Genomic DNA, 18,359 nt, shown 5'->3' on the forward strand with positions numbered 1-18,359 from the left:
CACTTTTGTATTGAAATACACTCTTTTTGAAGAAACAAACTTAGGATAGTATTTGAGATGCATCATGCAGTCAAAATTTTTACTGATGTCTCATTGTAACGCAGTGGAACTGCCCTAATGCAAATATAACAATTTATCTATTGACATTGAATTTCAGATCTACTGATATTTAGTACTAGGACATGGCAGTAACATTGGCTGCAAGTGTTAATTTATGTTTATGTAGTTTCGACTTTCGGATATTTTCATTGAAAAAATAATATGGTTTTTTTTTTCATTGACTTTGTATTAAAATTAATATCATCATCGGTACGTTTCATCTCTGTACAAAAATGGTCTTCTTCTCGTTTTTTTGTTGTCAACTGTGTACATTTGAGTATTTGCACGTTTAGCAGTCGCACTTTGCTAGCACACTCTACAAAGAATTTGTAGGTTCTCCAGTTGTCCACTTCTCTGCACTTGAGACAGAGAGTTTGTGGTGGGGGAAATCTTGCATAGTTGCGTTTCTAAATATATAAAATTTGATCACGTTTGTTCTTCTGTGGCAGTCGCTATTTACAAATTCATTGTTCGATGGAAGATGCGTCGTCGTTTTGTCGGTACTCCCGATCCAGAATCACCGGAAATTGCTACTTCTGAGTTTGCTGTCTATCGTGTGACTGTTGGAGGAATACGATAGAGTGGAGTGATAGACTAGGGGAGAGGGGACGATTGAAATAAATAACGATTGGCAGTGCGCATTTCACTCCGTCACCGATAGATGGCACGCAGGAGCGGCTTCCGAGACGGTGGCGTTCCGTTGGGGCTGGGGACATCCGTTTAGTGGTAGTAAGCTGGGGCACCGGCGTACTTGCCGTGGTACTCAACGCTGGCATGGGACGGGGCATAGGCGTGCGAAGCGTACACAGCTGGGGCAGCATGGGCGTAGGCTGGGGCAGCAACGACGGTCTTCAGGGCAGGGGCGGCGTACACAGCGGGGGCAGCGTGCGAGTAGACAGCTGGGGCATGGGCGGCGTACACGGCCGGGGCGGCGTGCGAGTAGACAGCTGGGGCGGCGTGCGAGGCGTACACAGCTGGGGCAGCAACGGTCTTAACGACAGCTGGGGCGGCGTACACGGCGGGGGCAGCATGGGCAACGACAGCTGGGGCAACGGTCTTGACAACGGCTGGGGCAGCGTGGACCTGATTAAAGAGTTCGTGGTTATCGTAAAAGTTCAGTCGGAAGTTCGTCCAAAACTTACCGAAGGGCCGGACTTGGTGACGACGGCGTTGAATCCGTTCACGTCATCGGCGGTGTAGTCAACGGTGCGCACCGAACCGTCGGGCTCGACCAGCGAGTACTGTCCCTTGACAACGTCTCCATCGCGGCTCTCGACCTGGGATTTCACATCACCGGTCAGACCGTCATGGACTCCGTAGTTGAACGAGTACTGAGGGTGGGACTGTTGAAGAAACGAAAAAGAAGAAAAAGGAAATCTTGAGTGATTCGCGTGGACAAGTTGAGCTTTACTCCGAAATCCGTTACGGGACCGGCGTAGTGAACTTGACCTTAACATTCCGTAGCAAGTTTTTGTTTTAAATATTGACCAGGAGGTCGTACAATGAGATTCTGTTTGTTAGTGACAGAGTATTGTGTACCTGTTGTTGACCCCGGTTCAAGGATTGTAGCAAAACAAAAAGTGCAATAATTTGATCAGACTCGCAACTTGATGTCGTTCGACTACCGTTTTATAATCGTATACAGTCATCCCACATATTCGGAACACCCACAAATTCGGAACACTTTTGTGATAATTTATCAATAGCATGCCAAATGCAGCTTTTCTCTCGACCCTACTATTTTTATGACCTTTATTTGGACATTTTCTTGCTATTTCACCAGTAAAAGTAGTACTTTTTGAACAAAAAACTTCATTTCAAGACTATTTTATCCTGAGCAGCAAAATACTGCCTCCAAATTGCCTGTTCCATGATTGTGGGATGTTATTGTGCCTCCCACAATTGTGGAACACCTGAATTTAACTGATATTTTCACAAATAAAGTTATCAGACCATTCATAAAACATCACTAAGCTTGAGTTTCACTGGTAGCTGTGTGTGAAGTCATTATTTTGTTACAAATATGTACTCCTGGAGAGATCCAAAGTTTGTTTACATCCGTAAGAAAAAAGTGTTCCGAATTTGTGGATTTCAAGGGTAAAAGTTTTTCTTCAAAAACTTGATATAAAAGTTAAATTTGCAGTTGTTCTATACAGCATTCGAAAGATCGCAAGAAAAGCTTTCAAATGAAGGTAAAAGCGAATCATTAAGTTCAATTATCGATTTGCTATGATTTTTTGAACATTGGTCGATCTGTAAACTGTTCCGAATATGAGGGATGGCTGTACCTCAGCCAGTTAATGTTTAAACATGATCGAAACTGTTTCCATAGATGAGGTGATCACAATCAATTTATCGTCTGTCTCCGGATCATGTCGGTCGAAAATGCTCGATCGGCTCGTGCTGTCGGGCCTGTGTTTTTGGACGACATTGCTCGAGGCAATTTTGCCATTTTTTCGGGTGAGACCTGTCACAACCGAAACTGTTATGCCCTGAGGACGGTTTGACACCACAATGAATACAAAATTTGTGGTTCGTAGCTTAATGGTCCGCCGTAGTTGTTGAATTCTATAGCAATTGAGATGCCCCAAGTCAACATAGCGTAATTCATACTCTATCGATACAGCGTCTCGTTAAGATCATCGATCATTAGCTGTAACTGATCAGACTCTAAAAATCTGAAGGTAGTCCTCGCATTACAAACATATGTTTTCGATTTCAGCTAGAGTGAAAATCAAATTTATCGCACTAATTACATCCATACCGAGAAGGTTTATAGCAACCTGTCTGTAGGTCATCGATGCAGCAGGAAGGTTGCGAAATGCGATTAAGGTTAATCATGGAAATGTATGGAGTCAAATCGATAAACAACATCCAACTCTGCTCTACTATCCATCAATCTAATACACTACAGGGGACAGACACATAATTGTTAAGATCAATTCCCACAGCCACGACTGGACTGTTCTGGACGGTGACATTTTTCCCATCCTGCCAATACTCACGTAGTAGTCTCCCTTGTATTCACCGTGCAGTGGGACAAGACCGGCGGCGGCAACTCCGAGGAACGCCAGACACACAACGAGCTGCAGAGAAGGAGAACAGAAATCCTTAGTATCACTCTTGGTCAGGATTCCCCCAAAGGATCACTTCAACTGATCAGTTCACTGTTGATTTTGGAAAACGTTCAACTATCACAACACTTTGTCAACTCTGGAATCTGATCCTGTCGAAGGACCCGATGGAATCCTCTGGAAGTCCCTTCGAGCAAACGTTGTCCCAAATCACACACACAAAACACTCACTTTGAAGGCCATTTTTGAGGGATATGAGTTAACTTAGAACTGCTTCTAGAACGAGCTAAATACTGCGAATGATACCTTTCCGATTGCGACCGGCAGCTTTTATACCAAACTCCACCCTCGATCAGGGATGTCGCCGCGGTTCGTAGAATTCCGAACATGCTCGCAAGTGGCCAGCAAAACTCTCACTTCTAGATCGCTAGACTAAGGTACAGCTCAATCGCTCTCCAAGTTTCCAATACAAGTTGTGTGTCATAAAACGGTTTGAGAGATCGAGAGCAAAACTTAAGCGGATAGGCCGAGGAGCTCAGAATGTTGAGCGTTGCGTTGTTCATGTTGCCGGAGCTGCTGGGCGTCGTCGATCAGTCGGTAGAAGACGGAAGGCGGAGGTTCAACTCGGCAGGCAGCGTATTGCATGCTGCAGAACGCTGTAGGATACAGTGCACAACGGTTGTTCGTTATACGCGTTTTCGCGAAGGGTGTTCAAAGGTGCGCTAAGAACCCCAATCTTTATTTTGGAAAGAAGGTGGTTTTATGCACTGTGCTTTAAAAATGATGCAGGGTAATATGAATTATTTTTTTAATTCACTTTAAAAAAAAAACTAACAGTTGAATTGCAAAAAAACACTATGATTTTTGAAAATATTTTTAGGGGAGCAAATCTGTAGAATTTCGCAAATCGACTATTCATTGTTTTATTTTTTATTTGTATGAAACATTTTTCATAATTATTTTCTTCTCACATGTCTCCATACAAATTTGTGGGCTGCCCATAAAAAAGTGCTATAAATAATTGGAAATCGATACCTCGAGAAGGGATTACCAAATTGATTTAGAGCCTTCGGCAAATTTGTAGGTTATGATTCGGAAAAAATAGTCACACTCTAAAATTAACTTAACCATTTTAAAAAACTCACACACAAACTCGGTTTTGACTAATTTAATCGCTTTCAATAAGAAATTATATGTTTTAGTAGTTAAAATTGAATAAACGACTTATATTTCAACAGGGCTAGGGCTAAAAATATGATAGAAGCATTATTGAAAATATTTTTAGATTTCAAAAAATCAAATAAAGTTGCTAAAATTTCACATAAATTTTATTTTTTAACATTGAAATCTGATCAATGATTTCTAAGATATCATCGCTTGAAAATTGAGGGTCAATTAGGAGAATGTACTTTGTAAGGCCTATTTCATCAACCATAGGACCAGAAAGCAAAATTAGTGACAAATTGATTTTCCAAAATATGACTCCGTTTCGGAGCATTGGAGCATTGGACGATAACTATAATCTATCGTTATCGTTATTTCGATAATTCTATCGGCGATAATAATGGACGATAACTCATTTTCAATTCAATTCAATTAGTGTTTATTAGAATTTAACAGTTCTGCTCCAGGCTGTTACATTTGCAATTCAGAGATTTGGAGAACCTTTCAACTGAGATCACCGGGACCGTGGTGTAGGGGTAAGCGTGATTGCCTCTCACCCAGTCGGCCTGGGTTCGATCCCAGACGGTGCCGGTGGCATTTTTCGAGACGAGATTTGTCTGATCACGCCTTCCGTCGGAAGGGAAGTAAATGTTGGCCCCGGACTAACCTAAAAAGGTTGGGTCGTTAGCTCAGTCCAGGTGTAGGAGTCGTCTCCCTGGGTCCTGTCTCGGTGGAGTCGCTGGTAGGCAGTTGGACTAACAATCCAAAGGTCGTCAGTTCGAATCCCGGGGTGGATGGAAGCTAAGGTGTAAAAAGAGGTTTGCAATTGCCTCAACAATCAAGCCTTCGAACACCTAGTTTCGAGTAGGAATCTCGCAATCGAGAACGCCAAGGCAATGCTGTAGAGCGAATAATTTTGACATGTTTCTACGTTTAGATTTTGCTAGCTGCGTGCTCTTTTAGGGAAAATAAATTTTAAGAAAAAAAAAACCCTAGATCTATGTTTGGCTTAAAACTAATATCACAGTTGTTGACGGAGGAGTGCTTCGATGAGAGGATTCGTTGACATCCCACAGGAAGTCCTGAAGGTTCTCGTTGCCCTTTCAATGCTCGATAACTCATTTTAAAATCTTTCTGAAATCGTTTAATTCAACCATATCATGTTAAATTTTCAATGCTGTAACTAAGAACTTTTTTGCCAATCTAGTAACTTTCAAAGTAAAATATGTACTCAAAATTGTTCACAAAATACTGTATTTTTTCGAAAATACTCAAATTTTCATAATTTGCAATATGGGTTTCAAACGAAGCGAAATTTTGTATTCTTTTTTCAGTTTATTAGAGTTTCAAAGATTTTTTCAAAAATACTCAAATTTTCAAAATTTACAATATGGTTATCTAATGAAGCAAAACTTTGCATGTTGTGATAATTTTAGTATTTTTCTAAAAAAAACTTTAATAAACTGAAAAAGCATTCCAAATTTCAATTTATTTTATACCCATAGTTCGAATTTAAAAAATTCGAGTAATTTCTAAAAAATACGTTTTTTTGTGAAAATTTTAGTATTTTCCAAAAAAAAACCTTTAATATCCTGAAAAATTTCGCTTCGATTAATACCCATTTTGCAAATTATGAAAATTTTAGTATTTTTGATAAAAATACGGTATTTTGTGAACAGTTTTGAGTACATATTTAAACTTTGAAACTTACTACATTTTCAAAAAAACTTAGTGAAAGCATTGAACATCTAACATGCTATGGTTGAATCAATCGATTTTAGAAAGATTTATAAAAAAGAATTATCGTCCATTATCGGCAGTAAGATTATTGCCGATAAAATTATCGAAATAACGATAACGATAGATTACGACGATAATTTTATCGATTAACGACCTGTATTTTGTTCAATAATTTTTCTTAAAACTGGCTTTAACTCAAAAATGGTGCACTTTATCAAACTTTTATAGTACAGTACTTTTCGATTGATAATCCAATTTTTCAACTTAAAATGATTTGTATGATTTTTATTTTGTTAAAAAAAAACTGCTGAAACATGCATGCATCGGCACTTAGAGCTCTTCTGAACGGCACTCAGCTTGTTCTACCGATTTCAGCTATTTTTTCATGTGAATGTGCTCCTAAGCTCTCACGAAGAACTTCTTAAATGCTCTTTGAGTGCACTTAATGGTTCTTGCCCTATATCTCACTTGGTTTTCAATATTATTTCTCAGGGTCTTCGGGAGCCTTAAAGATTAGCGTAATTAGTATACTCTAATCACTGGCACAACATGCTGGGTATCATCAACGCTTAATGCCAAACAAGTTCTTTAAAAAGAGGAGTTAGAGAGGATGCATGTCTAGTTGAAAATATTGTTTTACAACAACTTCCAAGGGAAACAGAATGATTTAAATAAATAAAAATATTGGGGTGGTGGTCCCTTGGCTCGTATTTGTTTTATTTGGCCATTGTGTCGTGTTTTCAGATTTCAAACAACATGTTGTCGATTTTGAAAACATTTACATCGAAATCGAGAGCAAAATGACGTTTCAAAGTTTACGAATTCGAAAACATAGAGTTACCGGAAATGCTTACAAGAATTATATCCGTGCAGGGGTGATATTGGGTCAAACAAATTTCAGCATTTTTATTTGGCTCAATTTCACCCCTGATAGCGGTACTTAAAACAAATCAAACAATTTACAATGATTTTCGCCCACTAGCATAACAATATAATTGAACCAATGTCGAAGTTTAAACAAGGAGTTTATTTTGCCCATTTTCATTGTTTTGCTTGATATGAAGACGTACTTAATTTTGGAAGATTTTCGGATGTAAAACATAAAAATAAAGGGTTCATTTTTCATTGACTTTGTATTAAAATTAATATCATCATCGGTACGTTTCATCTCTGTACAAAAATGGTCTTCTTCTCGTTTTTTTGTTGTTGTCAACTGTGTACATATGAGTATTTGCACGTTTAGCAGTCGCACTTTGCTAGCACACTCTACAAAGAATTTGTAGGTTCTCCAGTTGTCCACTTCTCTGCACTTAAGACAGAGAGTTGGGGGTGGGGGAAATCTTGCATAGTTGCGTTTCTAAATATCTAAAATTTGATCACGTTTGTTCTTCTGTGGCAGTCGCTATTTACAAATTCATTGTTCGATGGAAGATGCGTCGTCGTTTTGTCGGTACTCCCGATCCAGAATCACCGGAAATTGCTACTTCTGAGTTTGCTGTCTATCGTGTGACTGTTGGAGGAATACGATAGAGTGGAGTGATAGACTAGGGGAGAGGGGACGATTGAAATAAATAACGGTTGGCAGTGCGCATTTCACTCCGTCACCGATAGATGGCACGCAGGAGCGGCTTCCGAGACAGTGGCGTTCCGTTGGGGGTGGGGACATCCGTTTAGTGGTAGTAAGCTGGGGCACCGGCGTACTTGCCGTGGTACTCAACGCTGGCATGGGACGGGGCATAGGCGTGCGAAGCGTACACAGCTGGGGCGGCATGGGCGTAGGCCGGGGCAGCAACGACGGTCTTCAGGGCAGGGGCGGCGTACACAGCGGGGGCAGCATGCGAGTAGACAGCTGGGGCATGGGCGGCGTACACGGCCGGAGCGGCGTGCGAGTAGACAGCTGGGGCGGCGTGCGAGGCGTACACAGCTGGGGCAGCAACGGTCTTAACGACAGCTGGGGCGGCATGGGCGTAGGCTGGAGCGGCATAGACAGCGGGAGCAGCATGGGCAACGACAGCTGGGGCAACGGTCTTGACGACGGCTGGGGCAGCGTGGACCTGGTGGAAGAGTTCGTGGTTACTTTAAGCATTTAAATGAGTCGGAAGTTCACCCAAAACTTACCGATGGGCCGGACTTGGTGACGACGGCGTTGAATCCATTCACGTCATCGGCGGTGTAGTCAACGGTGCGCACCGAACCGTCGGGTTCGACCAGCGAGTACTGTCCCTTGACAACATCTCCATCACGGCTCTCGACCTGGGATTTCACATCACCGGTCAGACCGTCATGGACTCCGTAGTTGAACGAGTACTGGGGGTGGGACTGTAGAAGAAACGAAAAAGAAGAAGAAGAAAACGTTGAGTAATTCGCGTGGACAAGCCATTCTTTACACCGAACTCCGTTATAAGACCGGCGTAGTGAACTTGACCTTAACATTCTGTAGCAGGTCGAACGTACGAAGCATTGCAGTAAAACAAAAAGTGCAATAATTTGATCCAGTCTCACGACCGGGCGCCGTTCCACTACCTCTTTATGGGCCGTTTAATTTTTCGACATGATCAAAGCGGTTTTCATAGATTAGCATCAAAGACTGCACGCGACTTTTAAAATCAAGCCCAACATGTCTTCAATCCTACTCTATGACCCCCTCTCAGTTGGCGGCAATTTGCAGGGTGATTAAAATCAATTTATCGCCTATCTCCGGATCATGTTGGCAGTGCTCGATCGGCTCGTGCTTTTCGGGTCGGTTTTTATGGACGACATTGTGGAAGGTAACTTGGCTTGCAACTTTTTTGCTTCGAATGAATGAGACCTGTCACAACAGAGACTGTTATGCCCTGAGGAGGGTTTGGTGGCTACTATAGGGAAAAATTTGAGGTTCGTCGCTTAGCTGTTCGCTGAAGTGGATGAAGTCTTCTCTTGCGTTGACTTCCAAGTGAGAAAAATATGGAAATTGAGTTGTTTCCCGAGTAACTCGTTGCAGTGTAATTCATATTCAATCGATGCAGCAGAGCCCGAGAAGATCATCGATCATTAGTTCAGTTATAGCTGATCAAGGTGGGAATCGCTGAAGGCGACTCCTCACATTACAGCTACATGCTGGCGAGATCAGCGAGAGTGAAAAACACATTTAGCACTAATTAGAACAAAACTGGGGAGGTTCGTCGCTGCACTGTGTAGATCACCGATGCAGCAGGAAGGTTGCGAAATGCGATCAAGGTTGGGTCGTTAATCATGGAATTGTATGAAGCACACATAGGTCATAAAGTTTGACCTTAAACTGAGTGCATTGAAAATACAAGCAATTTAGAATGGAAGCTTAGGGAAGTCAGCTGCTTAGCTGAGTTGAAGAGTTTTTGAAAAGAACTTCAGTGAAGTATTACATAAAATATGATTTCTTTGAGTTATCTCTAAAATTGTTGTGCTTGCTTTAGTACAGGATTGAAATTGAAAAATTTTAAATCTTGATTATTTGAAAAAAAAAATCCAAAATCATAAATAACACTTTACTTTAAATCGATAAACAATGTCCAACTTTGCTCTGATATCTAACAATCCATCAATCCATAAATGTTAAGGCCAATTCCCACCGTCAATCGTTGGGACACGACTGGACAGGTCTAGACGGTGACATTTCCCACCCTTACGATACATACGTAGTAGTCTCCCTTGTATTCTCCGTGCAGCGGGACAAGACCAGCGGCGGCAACTCCGAGGAACGCCAGGCACACAACGAGCTGCAGAAAAGGAGAATAGAAATCCTTAGTATCACTCTTGGTCACTCTGCTCCAGAAACTCTTCCACAAGGATTCCCCCAAAGAATCTCTTCAACTGATCAGTTCACTATTGGATTTGGAAATCGTTAAACTATCACAACACTTTGCCAACTTCCGAGCTGATCCTGTTGAAGGACCTGGTGGAATCCTCTGGAAGTCCTTTAGAAAAAACATTGTCCAACTATCACACACACAAAACACTCACTTTGAAGGCCATTTTTGAGGGAGATGGTTTTACTTAGAACTGCTTCTAGAACGAACTGAAAACTGCGAATGATACCTTTCCGATTGCGACTACCAGCTTTTATACCCAACTCCACCCTCGATCAGGGATGTCGCCCCGCAAAATGCCGAACATGATCGTGAGTGGCCGGCCAGAAACTCTCCAGTCTAGATCGCTAGACTAACATACGATCGGCGGCGAAGGGTAGAGCAGCATTCAGCAATTGAATGCGTCACTGCAGTGCTCTCCATGTCTTCAATGTGTCATAAAACGACGGAGAGCGAAACCTACACCGATAGGCCGAGGAGTTCAGAACTTTGAGCGTGTTGCTCTTGTTTAGCGGTTGCTGCCGGATTCGCGATGGGCGTCGGTTGATCGGCTCGGAAAAAACATACTATACCAGAGGGTGAAGCTCAGCGGGAAGCACATGTCGAGCAGCAGAACGTCGTACGGTATGGTTCGGAACGGTCGTGAGGGTCTCTGTCATCCGCATTCTTGAGGGAGAATTTTTTTGACACTTTTTTCAAACAGGATTCTTGAAGTGTTTGTAGGAGTTCTAGTATGTGATTAAGGTTCAATAAAGTTTTAGCTGATCGTTTGATGGCCTAGATCCAGATTTGATTTAATGTATTCATCAAATCGTTGATTTATTTTCTGCATCAAATCAGATCGTTTTTTACTCTTCGACAAAGTTATTCTGCATTAAAAATGCATATAAGTAAGACACTAAAACATAACAATTGAACACAAATCCAATCCCAACACTTAAAATGTTCCAAAATAAATGGTTTACAACTTTTTGAAATACGGTTGATGTTTGAATTGCTATGAAAATGTTTTAAACCGGGGGAATCCAAATCTTAGAATTATTGTTTACTGTTTTGTTTTTGTGCGACTGTACCACTTCCTGAGATATCGTTTTCTGAATTTTGGACGCTGTTTTATTGACAATCCAAAAACTTTATCACTCAGTATTCAAGAAATTTACTACAAAACTTTTAATCCTCTACTGCCAAATTTTTTTTTCGAAATTTTTTGTTTTTAGGGTGTTCAGGAGGTCTGAGCAACTTTTGTTCTACGAAAAACTTTATTTCTTTTGTTTTATGTTTTTCTTTGTTTTAGTCATTTTTAGTATTTTAATTTGCATTTATCTTGTTCAGTTTATCTTTGTTTTTGGTCTATTCTACCACCTGCTATCATTACATTTTGCTATATCTAATTTTTTCATGTTTTTACAGTCACTTTTTCAAATTTGTGCTTGATTTTTACATTTTTTTGCTATAAAATGGCACCATTATCATTTAAATTGTAATAAAATGCGTAGAGGCATAGTGTGGGACACTTCACAAAATTCTGCATACTTCTTTTGACTTAAACTATAGGAAATGTTAGTTAAAAAACACAGCCACAGTTGACACCTAAAAAAATTACTTTTTCAAAAACATTGGCAAAATCACACAAACCAAGTAAAACTTCCAAACCTAAAATTTTCTAAAATTTTAAGAGTTCTTCTTTCCAATGCTTTTTCAAGAATAAAAAATGGATTTTTGGCGATTTTTCAAATCGAAGCCCGTCTAAAGGCGGGGTTGGGTTGTAGAGGATTAAGTAGTAAAAACTTGAACGGTACAGCTTCGCCATGACTCCAACACGAGAAAAAGTCGCTTTTTATAACAAAACTCACTTTAAGCATGTTTTATTTAGAAATCGGTTCAACTAATCATAAATATCTTGTCTTGTCTTGTCTTGTCTTGTCTTGTCTTGTCTTGTCTTGTCTTGTCTTGTCTTGTCTTGTCTTGTCTTGTCTTGTCTTGTCTTGTCTTGTCTTGTCTTGTCTTGTCTTGTCTTGTCTTGTCTTGTCTTGTCTTGTCTTGTCTTGTCTTGTCTTGTCTTGTCTTGTCTTGTCTTGTCTTGTCTTGTCTTGTCTTGTCTTGTCTTGTCTTGTCTTGTCTTGTCTTGTCTTGTCTTGTCTTGTCTTGTCTTGTCTTGTCTTGTCTTGTCTTGTCTTGTCTTGTCTTGTCTTGTCTTGTCTTGTCTTGTCTTGTCTTGTCTTGTCTTGTCTTGTCTTGTCAAAATAATAAGATGACATATGTCATCAAAAAAATAACTTTATGCAAATTTTCAAAACATTTAACATGCATAATTTAATTTTGCTTAAAAACAAAAAAACAATAAGAGTGTGACTACTTCTTCCTGAGTTCTGCGATATTGCCCAAATCAACAAATCCATCTGAAAGGCCGTTTTCATGATTTGGATTTTTGATATTTTGATAGCATTTTATATGAAATGGCCTCTTTGAAGATAAAGAGCTAAAAATAAAATAAAAAGGTAAGAGCTTAAAATAATTAATATTGGAGTCTCATGAATTTTTTTAATTTCTATATCTTCTTTGGATTTTTGGAAAGTTTATTAAAATTCTGATCTCAAAATAAAAATGTTATAAGTTTGTCATGATAATGGTTAACTGATCTTCAAAAAAAAAAAAAAAAACAAAAAAAAATTAGCCTCATTCTAGATAATCAACCCTCAACATAAAGAGCAACAAGGAAAATGTGATCAATAAAGAACAAGTATTGGTTCAAGTATACCTTTTAATATAGTTCCACGTGAACTGCAACATCAACCCATAGCGGCTTAGTAGCATTTCGTGGTAGCTTAGGGGCGTTCCGCATGTCGTCACTTCTGTGCTATCTTGTGACAAACGCCATTTAGTACTTTTCGAGTAAATCGATTTTTAAAGTTTAAAGTTGAATATTTTCACATCAGTTACTGATAGAATCATTCTGAATGAAGCGATCGGTTCGTACACTATCACTCAACAAACGCTCCAAGTATGAAGTCATTTAGTAACACCTACTAAAAGATATAGTACAGAAAGTATACAAAAATCAGAAAAGCACGTGTCACAAGTGTGCCCTGAAAGTAAAAAATGTACTACGTGTCACAAGTGTGCCCAAAATTCCCATACAAAATAAGTTAACATTAAATTGATGTTTTTATGAACTTTAACAATATTATTTTTAAATACAATGTTGTTATTCATCAGAAACTATTTAAATTTTTATTATTTGGAATAAAAGGTTAAAATTTTCCCGATTTTCTTGGATTTTCCAGCTATTTTCGTGATTGCTGGTAAAATGGCTCTATAAGCAATTTTAATCAACTAAATTAATACAAAAATTATTGAAAAATACAAAAAATCAAGCCATTAACACGCTTTAAACAAATACAATCAAAAGAAAGTTGGAAAAATCAAGAAAACCCCTGAAAATCATAGGTTTTCCCCCATACCCGAAAAGCACAGACAATAACCCCGGATGGAAAATTATTTCATTCTAGACACGAACCTTTTATGGTTTATGGCAGATCAACGTGTAACAAGATAGCACAAAATTTTCGAATTGAAAATGTACTACGTGTCACAAGTGTGTTCCTAAGAATTAATTAAAGGGCTCATTGAATGTTGATGGCGATTTGTATGGCGGTTGTCACAAGTGTGCCACCAATATTTTGATGGCGATTTGTATGGCGGTTGTCACAAGTGTGCCACCAATATTTTGATGGCGATTTGTATGGCGGTTGTCACAAGTGTGCCACCAATATTTTGATGGAGATTTGTATGGCGGTTGTCACAAGTGTGCCACCAATATTTTGATGGAGATTTGTATGGCGGTTGTCACAAGTGTGCCACCAATATTTTGATGGAGATTTGGGTGGCGGTTGTCACAAGTGTGCCACCAATATTTTGATGGAGATTTGGGTGGCGGTTGTCACAAGTGTGCCACCAATATTTTGATGGAGATTTGTATGGCGGTTGTCACAAGTGTGCCACCAATATTTTGATGGAGATTTGTATGGCGGTTGTCACAAGTGTGCCACCAATATTTTGATGGAGATTTGTATGGCGGTTGTCACAAGTGTGCCACCAATATTTTGATGGATATTTGTATGGCGGTTGTCACAAGTGTGCCACCAATATTTTGATGGAGATTTGTATGGCGGTTGTCACAAGTGTGCCACCAATATTTTGATGGCGATTTGTATGGCGGTTGTCACAAGTGTGCCACCAATATTTTGATGGCGATTTGTATGGCGGTTGTCACAAGTGTGCCACCAATATTTTGATGGAGATTTGTATGGCGGTTGTCACAAGTGTGCCACCAATATTTTGATGGCGATTTGTATGGCGGTTGTCACAAGTGTGCCACCAATGTTTTGATGGCGATTTGTATGGCGGTTGTCACAAGTGTGCCACCAATATTTTGATGGCGATTTGTATGGCGGTTGTCACAAGTGTGCCACCAATATTTTGATGGAGATTTGTATGGCGGTTGTCACAAGTGTGCCACCAATATTTTGATGGCGATTTGTATGGCGGTTGTCACAAGTGTGCCACCAATATTTTGATGGAGATTTGTATGGCGGTTGTCACAAGTGTGCCACCAATATTTTGATGGAGATTTGGGTGGCGGTTGTCACAAGTGTGCCACCAATATTTTGATGGAGATTTGTATGGTCGTTGTCACAAGTGTGCCACCAATATAACATTCATTACACCGTAACATTCGTTACACCGTAACATTCGTTAGACCGTAACATTCGTTACACCGTAACATTCGTTACACCGTAACATTCGTTACACCGTAACATTCGTTAGACCGTAACATTCGTTACACCGTAACATTCGTTACACCGTAACATTCGTTACACCGTAACATTCGTTACACCGTAACATTCGTTACAACGTAACATTCGTTACACCGTAACATTCGTTACACCGTAACATTCGTTACACCGTAACATTCGTTACACCGTAACATTCGTTACACCGTAACATTCGTTACACCGTAACATTCGTTACACCGTAACATTCGTTACACCACAGTATGGTTACACCGCAGTATGGTTACACCGCAGTATGGTTACTTCGTAACATAGTTACACCGTAATATGATTACACCGTAACATTGTTACACCGCAACATTCGTTACTTCGTAGTATGATTACACCGTACACTTGTTACACCACAAAATTCGTTACACCGTTACATTCGTTACACCGTAACATTGTTACACCGTAACATTGTTACACCGTAACTTTGTTACACCGTACATTGTTTCACCGTAACATTGTTACACCGTAACATTGTTACATCGTAACATTGTTACACCGCAACATTCGTTACACCGTAGTTTGATTACACCATAAAATTGTTACACCACAACATTGGTTACACCGTTACACCGTTACATTCGTTACACCGTTACATTCGTTACACCCTTACATTCGTTACACCGTTACACCGCATCATTCGTTACACCGTAACATTCCGTAGTATGGTCACACCGTAACATTGTTACACCTTAATATTCGTTACACCGTAACAAAGTTACACCGTAATATGATTACACCGTAACAGTGTGACATCGTAATAGTCTTACACCATAACATTGTTATGGTGTAACGAATGCCACGGTGTAATGAATGCTACGAAGCAACGGATGTTGCGGTGTAACAATGTTACGGTGTAACAATGTTACGGTGTAACCAAACTAAGGTGTAACGAATGTTACGGTTTAACGAATGTTACGGTGTAACGAATGTTACGGTGTAACAAATGTTATGGTGTAACGATTGTTAAGGTGTAACGAATGTTACGGTGTAACGAATGTTGTGGTGTAACGAATGTTGTGGTGTAACGAATGTTGTGGTGTAACAATGTTACGGTGTAATCAAACTACAGTGTGAAGAAATGTTACGGTGTAACGAATGTTGCGGTGTAACAATGTTACGGTGTAATCATATTACGGTGTAACGAATGTTACGGTGTAACCATGATGCGGTGTAACCATACTGCGGTGTAACCATACTGCGGTGTAACCATACTGCGGTGTAACGAATATTGTGGTGTAACAATATTACGGTGTGACCATACTACGGTGTAACGAATGTTACGGTGTAATGAATGTTATATTGGTGGTACACTTGTGACAACCGCCATACAAATCGCCATCAAAATATTTGTGGCACACTTGTGACAACCGCCATACAAATCGCCATCAAAATATTGGTGGCACACTTGTGACAACCGCCATACAAATCGCCATCAAAATATTGGTGGCACACTTGTGACAACCGCCATACAAATCGCCATCAAAATATTGGTGGCACACTTGTGACAACCGCCATACAAATCGCCATCAAAATATTGGTGGCACACTTGTGACAACCGCCATACAAATCGCCATCAAAATATTGGTGGCACACTTGTGACAACCGCTATACAAATCGCCATCAAAATATTGGTGGCACACTTGTGACAACCGCCATACAAATCGCCATCAAAATATTGGTGGCACACTTGTGACAACCGCCATACAAAACTCCATCAAAATATTGGTGGCACACTTGTGACAACCGCCATACAAATCGCCATCAAAATATTGGTGGCACACTTGTGACAACCGCCATACAAATCGCCATCAAAATATTGGTGGCACACTTGTGACAACCGCCATACATATCGCCATCAAAATATTGGTGGCACACTTGTGACAACCGCCATACAAATCGCCATCAAAATATTGGTGGCACACTTGTGACAACCGCCATACAAAACTCCATCAAAATATTGGTGGCACACTTGTGACAACCGCCATACAAATCGCCATCAAAATATTGGTGGCACACTTGTGACAACCGCCATACAAAACTCCATCAAAATATTGGTGGCACACTTGTGACAACCGCCATACAAATCGCCATCAAAATATAGGTGGCACACTTGTGACAACCGCCATACAAACCGCCATCAAAATATTGGTGGCACACTTGTGACAACCGCCATACATATCGCCATCAAAATATTGGTGGCACACTTGTGACAACCGCCATACAAATCGCCATCAAAATATTGGTGGCACACTTGTGACAACCGCCATACAAAACTCCATCAAAATATTGGTGGCACACTTGTGACAACCGCCATACAAATCGCCATCAAAATATTGGTGGCACACTTGTGACAACCGCCATACAAATCGCCATCAAAATATTGGTGGCACACTTGTGACAACCACCATACAAATCGCCATCAAAATATTGGTGGCACACTTGTGACAACCGCCATACAAATCGCCATCAAAATATTGGTGGCACACTTGTGACAACCGCCATACAAAACTCCATCAAAACATTGGTGGCACACTTGTGACAACCGCCATACAAAACTCCATCAAAATATTGGTGGCACACTTGTGACAACCGCCATACAAATCGCCATCAAAATATTGGTGGCACACTTGTGACAACCACCATACAAAACTCCATCAACATTCAAATAGTTCTTTAGGAACACACTTGTGACACGTAGTACATTTTCAATTCAAAAATGTTGTGCTCTCTTGTGATACGTGGTGTTATAAAATTAGACATAAATGTGTAGTGACATCTGTTGGTACCATACAGTTTTATAGCTTGCTTTTACCTCTGCACGTGTCACAAGATAGCACAGAAAATTTGTTGAGAAACTGGTCTATGTCACAAGTGTGCCCAACGATATCCCGGAAACGGAAACGAATTTCAAAAATCGGGTGATGGCATCTTGTAGCGTTTGTTAAGTTTAATGAAACGCCATCATTAACTCATTTTCGACCAAAATGGCGTTTGTCACAAGATAGCACAGAAGCGACGATGTTCTGCAAATCGCTACCTTATAGATCTCGCTAGAACCTTGCCTTGCGCATTTACCCAAATATGGCAACCCGAACAGTACGCGATCGCGAGTGCGATGTGAGTTATTAAAATATCAAAATATTATGATTATTTTAACAGTTTCGAGCGCGCGCACACGCCCGTCTTTGGTTAGTTAGCCCACACCCGGAACATTGGCTTTTGACGGAGGCATGGCTAATGTTTAGGGCTAGTGATTTTTCACGGCAAAAAAATTGAAATTACGCGGCATTCCAATCACAAAACATTGAAGTTTTACGGCAATTTCACGGTACTCTCAAACTTGCTCAAAATAAACGTTCAAATGTATACTTTTAGCAAAATTATTAACAGAAAAGTGTCTTAAAAGTTAGCAGTCGTTTAAGATACAAAATAAAACCCCCTGTCACACGGTGTGAAAGGGATACACTCAATGTTAACATTTGTTTATAGGACCTAATAAAAAATTTCAAGAATTTATGATTCAGCTGTTCAGGCAAAACTTCATTAAAAGCAGTTTTTACATTTATTGACAATGCAGGATAAAATATAATACATTTCAATATGTATTATTCTAC

At 40.1% G+C, this 18,359-nt stretch overlaps 1 protein-coding gene across 1 annotated transcript; it reads right to left on the reverse strand.

Annotated features, from left to right (window-relative positions):
- Positions 1 to 265: 265 nt before the first annotated feature.
- On the reverse strand, positions 266 to 10,161 carry LOC6052807. The gene is made up of 8 exons (XM_001868977.2): positions 10,056 to 10,161; positions 9,731 to 9,811; positions 8,196 to 8,396; positions 7,750 to 8,131; positions 3,405 to 3,436; positions 3,105 to 3,185; positions 1,242 to 1,442; positions 266 to 1,182 (listed from the first exon to the last, which is right to left on the reverse strand). The coding sequence occupies exons 1-8, from the start codon at positions 10,065 to 10,067 to the stop codon at positions 820 to 822; spliced, it is 1,353 nt and encodes a 450-aa protein (XP_001869012.2). The 5' UTR covers positions 10,068 to 10,161; the 3' UTR covers positions 266 to 819.
- Positions 10,162 to 18,359: the final 8,198 nt, after the last annotated feature.

The sequence above is a fragment of the Culex quinquefasciatus genome, chromosome 3 (assembly GCF_015732765.1).
Source record: "Culex quinquefasciatus strain JHB chromosome 3, VPISU_Cqui_1.0_pri_paternal, whole genome shotgun sequence".
NCBI lineage: Eukaryota > Metazoa > Arthropoda > Insecta > Diptera > Culicidae > Culex > Culex quinquefasciatus.

What these genes read in the sequence shown, in the direction of transcription:
- LOC6052807 (XM_001868977.2), bottom strand. An exon ending in TGCCCCAGCTTACTACCACT is followed by an intron (nt 3,437 to 7,749) that starts AAACGGATGTCC and finishes AGCAGTTCTAAG; the next exon opens with TTAACTCATATCCCTCAAAA. An exon ending in TCACCAAGTCCGGCCCTTCG is followed by an intron (nt 1,183 to 1,241) that starts GTAAGTTTTGGA and finishes CTCTTTAATCAG; the next exon opens with GTCCACGCTGCCCCAGCCGT.